Here is an 8613-nt window from a genome sequence, read left to right as displayed (position 1 = left end):
AGAGAGAGAGAGAAAGAGAGAAAGGGTGATTTTACCACAGTGGGAGCTGTGGACAGCTTTATTGCAAGCACACAGTAAGGCCACGGTAAAAAAAAAACAATAAAGGTGAAAGATCTTAGTTCAAACTTATAACAGTGGCTGTATGTAACTTTGTACAGCGTGCATATTGTTTTCCACTTGTCACCATGTTACTTTTGGCTTTAACACTAAATTGGTGAGCTGATTGTTGATGTTGTATTTTGGGAAGCACAAACCAAGTCCATGCATCCTTTGCAGGAATGTGTGCATTTCTGCACAACCTGGCATGAGAACCATTCAAAAGGCATTAAAAGTTCTGGTCCAATAGGAAGCCCCCTAAAATTATCTATTTTTAAATCATTGCTCACTGTTGCTGTGGTGGCTCTCACTAAAATAATCATGGCCATAACACACTAAGTTTACATAATGAATAATATTAAATATAATAAAATATTGTCATTTTTTCAGTATTTTAGGTGGTTAAAAGCGCTATTATTTCTGTGTAAGCAGTGGTTTAATGTTCCATCTGTAGGTGTGAAAGCCTGAGAGATGAACAGATAAGATAAAATAAGTTGAAAATGAGCAGCAGAAACTGACTGCTACAAGCTAACAGTAACAGCTAAAGTCCCACTGAAATGGGCTGTAATGTGAATGGAGAAAAGTTGCAGCACCTGACAGCAACATGGGGTTTTTGTTGACACTCTTCTTGACATGATCCGACTCTCCAGTCAGAGAGCTTTCATCAATCTTCAAATCATTGCCCTGAATTAGGATGCCATCAGCAGGGAGGAGGTCACCTGGAAAACCAACACACAGAGGTACACTGTAACAGCAGTCCTAATGATCTGCTGGTAGTGGGCTCTGTACAAGAGACAAGACTCATTACTGTTCAGTTTTGAATTTAAATTCTTTGAGGATCATAAATTACATTACATTCACTTCCTTTATTTTGTGGTGGCAGTGTAACCTAAATGCAATCTCAAAAGCATGACACATTGAACTGGGTGCATCACATAACTAACTAGTACCATTTGAAGATTAATTTTCTTGGACTACATTCATTGCATTACATTGTTTTCACCTTTACGGTAACTGCATTGAAATGGCCCAGGATTCACATGACTATGTCCACTTTTCAAAAAAGGTGTGAACAGAGCACAGAGCACTGTACAAAATAAATATATTGAAATAGGATGAATTGAAATAACTGGATAAATAAATCCTGACAATGAATTCAACTAAAGGCAACTCAGACTAAACAGACAAAAAAATCAAGCAATTGTACTGTATCAATTTGGAGAATTGATAAAGAATTAGGTCCCACATCATCTGTAAAGTCCCGCAGATACTGTATGTACCTTGAAAAAGCAACATTTCTAAAAACATGAGGTTATCTGATAGATCAAGTCTCATAATTTAGCTGTCAAAGTACACCAGAATGATGACACAGTGCAACAATGAATGTGCACAAAGAGCTGCAGACAAATACACACACACACACACACACACACACACACAGATTAATTGTCAGTGTCTATTAGCAGAGAAACCACAACCTCCTTTTGGGAATTTCACAACTTTTTCAATTTAAACATCGGATTTGATCAAATGTCCTTGATTTAACAATCATGTATCAAAAAACCAAGGAAGACACACTGTTGGATGCTCTCCTACTCTTCTACTCTATCTTCAATGCCAAATAAATCTATCTCTTTCTCTCCCTGACCCTGTCTTTCTGCTTAAGCAGCACTGGTTGCAGCCTGAAAATATGGTAAACAAATTAATAACATAACTAATTACACTGAGCTGCAGACAAATACACACACACACACACACACACACACACACACTACCAAACTCATAAATATTGTAGACTATATTGCAACTCTACCAAAACTAACAGCTGATTAAACCTGGAGATAGTCCGGGCAGAGCATTTGATATTGCTCTGGTTTCCTCCCACCATAAATACATGCATTCTAAGTAACTACTGTTGAGTTGGTCAACAGTAAAAAACTAAATTCAATGAGCAAAAGATGCCAAAGTTGTAAAAACTGGAATAACCAAAGACTAACTCAACAAGATTGTGGCGTGCAAAATGTTTGTTATCTTCTGTGCTATGGATGCTTTACAGTCAGTACCAGAAAAGTATGAAGATTTAAAATCCATTTCTAATAATCACTCTCAACCAATGGAAGCTCTGCTATAGCTAAGTGCATGCTTTTTCTATCACCGTATTTGGCTTGCGCAATGTCTCCGACGACAATCTCGGACACATTGATCTGGATGACCTGCCCCTCTCGGACAACGGTGAACATCTGGTCATGCTCGATGCGGCTCTGGAGGCCGCGGAACTGCTTCTCTTTGCTCCAGTCGTTAAAGGCTGTCACCAGGACCACGCAGACCACCGACAGCAGGATGGCAGTGCCTTCGATCCACCCAGCCGCTGCCTCGCCTTCATCCTCCACGCCACCAGACGCTTTGCCACAATCTGAACAAAGACAGCGCAGGCTGGAGTTTTAGTTTTTTGATCATGTGTTCACCTGCTTCTTTACATACTCAAAAAGTGCAGAATGCACAGAGCTCCAGACTGCTGGGAATAAAAGAGCAGGCAGCAACCGAAAGAAACAGCAACAGTATGATAATAACATCCAAAAAACACACCTCTCACTCAGTGGTTTCTGTGACATGAGAAATACTTTACATGAGTATGAAGTTTTGCTCACAGTTGAGTAGGTGGTTTTTAATGTAGCTCAGGACACATTCCTATTCTCAATCTTATAAGAATGTGGACAAATGTGGCTCATACCACCTCAGAATGTGCTTTTAGTGACACCCTGAGAGTATTTTCACCTATACTTAGAGCTGAAGACTTGTGAACTAACTGCCTTAGATCAGATTAAATTAACTGGTGAAAATGGGACCCCATACCACCTCACTGACTGAAAACAACAGAAAAGAGGGAACACATTCTGAACATCAGTTGATCTGACTGTTAGTGTAAAATAAAAATAAAAACTTACTCTGTCGTATATGCGTGGGTGGGTGGTAGAAAGACAGGGCCAGTGAAAAGATGGCTGCCAGCATCAGGATGATCAGGGTGACATCCTGCAGTGCCTCCCACACTAGCTCCACAAATGTCTTTGGTTTTTGTGGGGGGATGTGGTTCTGGCCAAACTCTTCTCTCCTTTTGACAATGTCCTCCAATGTTCCATTTAAACCTGCAGCAGGAGACAAAATGGAATCATAAGAGAAAGGTCCTTGTCTGATCCTGACACCATTTTCTTGAGTTTATATTTAATGTAACATTTTTTGATCCACGTTAATGTCATAAGTGTTTCAACATTTCTTATCATTAAAAAATATTTTAGGCTTACACCTTTTTGATGGGGTAAAACCTACACTGGATTAAAATTTCACTACCATGGAAATGTCGAAAAATATTTAGTATTTAATATGTAATAAGCTAAACAGGCCACGTCATGTACCCCAATGGTAAAGGGATGCGCCTAAAATGCACTCTACATCTGATTGTTCTCTGTAAAATCAGACGGTTGCTCGCTTCTTTGCGCACACATCATTTTTACCTTTAACAGGTGATGTTCTCAGCCTGGCACACAGTGCGTTAACATCTCCGTATTTCTCATTGATCCTGGTCACTGCCTCTTCTCCTCTTAGCTCCATGAGGGAGCGCAGCTCCTGCAAGGAGCAGCTGAAGTGCATTTGGTGGTTGGCCATATTGACAGAGGCCTGGCAAAGAACACAAACTCAGGGGTCGGCCTAGAGTGTAGATCTGGTCTGACAGGGACTTTGTGACTGTAGGGGGGAAAATCAAGTAATTTATATATAATACAACTAACCATTTAGCCCATTTCCTAGAAAATACCAAGATATACCTTGTGTATCACCATAAAAAAATTGTATCCATAATCCTCAGCATTATGATGAAGTTAATATGTTAACATACTGTAAGATAACATTCTAAGAAAGAAGTGAATTTGAGCATTGTTGGTGGGGCCGGATATTTTTATGGCCAGCGACTAACGCTACTTCTGTTACTGTTGTTCATGTGGTCAATAAAGAACCTTGGATTAATGTATACATAAGTCAATGTCTGACAAAATTGTCTTTCTGACTGTAAGGTAAATTACAAAGAAACAGGACACAGTAGTCCGGGTCAATGGCTTTCGCTGTACACTGTGCAAAAATTAAATTTGAACTCCCAAACATAAGACCAGTGTTGTGTCAAAAACTGATTCCGTGTAGAATCTGTTTCCTCTAACGGAAATCTGTGTCAAACCTATGTCATCCATATTCTCTACATGTGACGCTACAGGTGTACCGTTAATCTCTCTCTCTCTCTCTCTCTCTCTCTCTCTCAACGCCATTAAATACTATAGCATGGACTGGGTGACAACTCGTTCTAATTTGCTGCAGGGTGTCCATAAAAAAGTATACAGGACACCTGGCTTGCTAGCTTACGTTACTACGGCGTTCAGGTAAAACTATTCATTAGCTTTACGGCTCATAACGGACTGAAAATATCACCCGTTGCTAAGCCTGTAAAGTCGTATCTAAGGTCAGTCCTAACGTCTGCAGTGCATATTTAGCCAGCTAGCTACCTAGCTTAAACTATCGGATTGGAATAATTGTTTCAGGTATTAGTCAAACCCTCGATTGTAAAACGCATAAAAATTAAAATATTTTATAATTTAATTTAATTATAAATAAGTTGTTTGGCAAGTGACCATACCCCTCGGAATAAAGACGGTTCAATGGACATCCGTCGTGCATTAACGTTAGCTAGGTAGCTAACTGACGTTAACGTTCACTTACCTCTAAAGTTACTTAACGCTAGCTAGCGTAACGTTAGTTCAGAGAAACGTTAGCAGACATTACATTATTGATTAAAGTTATTGCATTATGAATTCTTCTTAATTAATAAATAAATACCGATGAATTCATCACATACTCAGGACAGGTCGTTTAATTAACTTACCGCGTTTTTGAACATCATAAACGTTCATTTAATAGTTAACTGCCGAACATTACCGTTAGTCTCGGATTCATTTTAAACAATATCCTAGCTTAACATTAGTTAGCTACATTATAAATATATGATCAAAATTCACTCAAAACCGAAAGTAGTATTTTTTGTTAAAGTTAGCTTTGTGTCGAAAAAACGTAGCTTTACCTATCTATATCGGCTTACCTTTCACTTTAGCTACTTAGTATGTGATGCTATTAAATCAGGCTGGCTAGTTAATTGTTAATTTTAAAATGCCGAATGCACCGCTCTGCCGCCGTTGGACCATCAGGACACGCCCACAAAACGAGAAACCGTTATTAAAACCATGGGAACCAAAAGACATTTTTAATAAACTTATTTTAAGTGACTATTTGGCTACAGTGACTACCGTTAGTATGTTTACTACTAAATACGTTACCTTCATTTCTTAAACAGACCTTCACGTGTAGACTGTCAAGTAAATACCAGCAAAATAGACAATATAATTTTGATTTCAATATTTGCTTTTGAATTGTAGCCTATACGGTATACTGTGTAGGCTATATACCATACATATTACAGGTAAGACAGACAAAGATATGTGAAACAGATATGACCATATACTTGACTTGACTTGATAAGATGGAAATTAGCAGTTGTTCAGAACAACTGCTAACTTCCATCTTAATACATGACAAGGCGAATTAAAAAAAATGTTACATTCGTATTGATTAGAAAAACTGAAATAGAATAATTAAAAAAACTTACGGTAAATATTCACTTACTTACTGAAAACATGATTCTCAATTTTTTTAAACCTTATGTCTCAGAACCAGCTTTATGTTCACAGGCATTTGCCTCCATTTCTTGCATTGCTCTCAATGTACATAGAAATAGATATTTAACAGCTAAGAACAAGGGCAACAAAGCTGATCAAATAGCAAATAGGACTGTTTTGTACACAAGTATGTGACAAATCAAGTATGTGTATGTTTATAGATATGATGATCTGAGGATTCACCATTTGCACGTTTGCTTTAGCTCTATTGTCTTACTGTACATACAACCCTATTGTACTCTTTGACATATTTGTGTGTATGTACGTATGTGTATCTTTATGCATGTGTCTCTAGTCTATATATACACTGTTTATATAAACTTGTTATGTCTGTACAGTCAAAGTACATATACCTTGTTTTAAGCCAAGTCATTTTATTCATGTACCAGAAAGCAGTAAAAGGCTGGAGTGGAATTCCCTGTATGCTTTACACTTACTGATTTTATATCTACAGGGGAGATTCTAGGATCAGACCTTTAAGACCTTTACTGAACACAAACATCAGCTAACGATTTTTGACACTATTAACACTATTATCTCCCTTATGAGTGTTGTATTTTATTTTACATTTTTGTCCATTGCTTATATCTGCATGGCTTTTTGAGAATGCATATTTTGTTGATGTCTCTACGCTGTCTAGTTGTCTTCCATCTGGACATTTGAACCTGTAGGCTACTAGCCTCTTTCTGTTTCCTGTTGCTCTGCTTTCGAAACATCTGGCTAAAGGACTGCAGTTGAAAATTAGCCAATGGGCTAAACACTGTTATTATAGAAATGTGGAATGTGTGCTGTCCTTATGAATAAATGAAATGAAATGAAATTGTGTGTTCAGTGATTCACTACCAATTCATTCTTCCATTTCCCGTTATCAGGGTAGTACCAGGTTGCTTAGTGCTTTCTGGGAACCTTCCTAAGGAGCTACAGTTACATATGAGATTATTATTAGGAAACTACAGAACAAGTAAAATAAAGTTTTAGAGCTTTAGTAACTTTATCAAGCAGCTGTCTAAATTCCCTGACTCAATGGAGGCATAAAGTTGAAGTACTCATACTTGGACACTGACCTGAATGAGATCTGGGGTGCTACTGCCTCAACTCACATAGCATGAGTTCACAATCCCACCACACCAAGTTATAAAACCAGCTGACAAGACTGGTTGCTTAAAATCAATTGTTAACTACATGAGATAAAACATGGAAATCTGACAGGATTACATTTCACTGGAATTGTGTTGAACATGTTTCAATGTCACAAATACATTGATTGATCAACAAGGTGTGAGCATATCTGAACCAGAATCTACCATTTCTCACTCCTGCCCCCTACAGAAGCTTCCCTTCAGTGATTTGGACTCCACCTAGTGTTATATAATCCCAGTACCTGTAGGAAGACCAGCGGTCATCTCTGTGTCGGCATCATCGTGGTTCCAGCAAATTTAAAATACCACAACAGCTAAAGGATCCAGATGTGTGGTTTGTTAGTGTCTCACCAAGAGAATAAAAGACATACAATAGCAGTGACTGGACATGTTTAGACTACTTTTGAAATTGCAGAGGAAATTAACTTCAAATAGTGTGGGTGGGCTCACAATGGTTTGACCCCATGGAGACCCAGCTGCTGAGTCTGATATTTCCTGCTTCCCCAACAAGCCCAACAGGAGCTACCAGACGACCTCAATCTACTGGGAATGTTACCATTGGTAACCGGAACAGTACGCAGATGTTCACATCCAACAAGAGACAGTACATCTCAAACATCTTTATGTAAAAAGTGTTTTCATGACAAGTCAAACAATAATTCATTATTTTTCACATTAGTGTTCACATCAAATTAGTGCAGAGCTTAAAACATAACATTACAAGCTCACTGTTATTGTCTGAGCTTAACTAGGTTTTTGTAAACTTGAATCTAACCTGCTGTAAAAAAATTGGTCCTTATTTCCCAAATCAAAACGGTCTCATGTACATGAAGTGAAATTATTTTGGCCAACAGTCAGTGTCTTTAGTGAATGCAAACATCGATGTCCAAGGCCTTGTGACTGTGGGCTCAGAGGAAAAAGGCTTTAGTGGTCCAAACACATTTTCTCAACTTCATCCATCCAGTCACATGGAGAGTCTTCCTCAAAGTCTCTATGAACAGAGAAGTAACAGTGTAATGCATTAGAAATATCTTTTACATCACATATACAACATCAAGTCAATATACATACAGTATATAGACACACACATACACAGTACATGTGTGTGTGTGTGTGTGTATATATATATATATATATATATTCACAAACATATGTATAAACATACATACTGTATATACACTGTACATACATGTATATTTGTACATAGTTACACACATATACATAAACATGTATATATACTGTGAATATAGACAACAGTACATTCTACAGCTATCAAACAGATTCATACAACCCTCTCTTTAAACTTTAATTTATACATCAATATTTAATGTGAATTTTTCTGTTTATTTTTCCAGGTGCTTCATTGATTCTTTTGAAATAATTTGCCTTACACACGGTACGGTGCTTCAGAAGCTCAAATAATAAGTCATAAATCATCATAATCGTTTTGCAGCGCATGTTGGACAGGTCTGTGTGGCACAGAAGCGTCTGTTCTTTCTACGGAGGATGAGGAGAGCCCACCTCCCCTCGCGCATCCTCACGACTTTCTACAGAAGCACCATAGAGAGCATTCAGACCAGCTGTCTCTCTGTGTGGTGCGGAGGCTGCAG

At 38.0% G+C, this 8613-nt stretch overlaps 2 protein-coding genes across 3 annotated transcripts in view; both read right to left on the bottom strand.

Moving 5' to 3' along the window:
• LOC117941866 (plasma membrane calcium-transporting ATPase 2-like) overlaps positions 1-5375 on the bottom strand; it is a 20660-nt gene extending 15285 nt beyond the window's left edge. The window contains exons 1-5 of one of the 2 annotated variants that reach the window (XM_034867051.1): positions 5231-5375; positions 3606-3834; positions 3042-3239; positions 2252-2509; positions 690-815 (exon numbers count right to left, since the gene is read on the bottom strand). In XM_034867051.1, coding sequence (XP_034722942.1) covers positions 690-815; positions 2252-2509; positions 3042-3239; positions 3606-3756 — 733 coding nt within the window. In that variant the 5' untranslated portion in view covers positions 3757-3834; positions 5231-5375. Of the gene's footprint in view, positions 1-689; positions 816-2251; positions 2510-3041; positions 3240-3605; positions 3835-5017; positions 5038-5230 lie in introns of those variants that run through there. The other variant, XM_034867052.1, reaches the window with a different exon arrangement.
• A 2268-nt stretch (positions 5376-7643) lies between these two features.
• Positions 7644-8613, bottom strand: part of nek3 (NIMA related kinase 3) — a 6854-nt gene continuing 5884 nt past the window's right edge. Inside the window, exon 13 of the mRNA XM_034867058.1 lies at positions 7644-7994. Coding sequence (XP_034722949.1) covers positions 7928-7994 — 67 coding nt within the window. The 3' untranslated portion in view covers positions 7644-7927. The remainder of the gene's footprint in view (positions 7995-8613) is intronic.

The sequence above is a fragment of the Etheostoma cragini genome, chromosome 3, assembly GCF_013103735.1.
Source record: "Etheostoma cragini isolate CJK2018 chromosome 3, CSU_Ecrag_1.0, whole genome shotgun sequence".
Lineage (NCBI taxonomy): Eukaryota > Metazoa > Chordata > Actinopteri > Perciformes > Percidae > Etheostoma > Etheostoma cragini.
The sequence above is the reverse complement of the archived record's forward strand: the minus strand, read 5'-3'. Positions and strand labels throughout refer to the sequence as shown.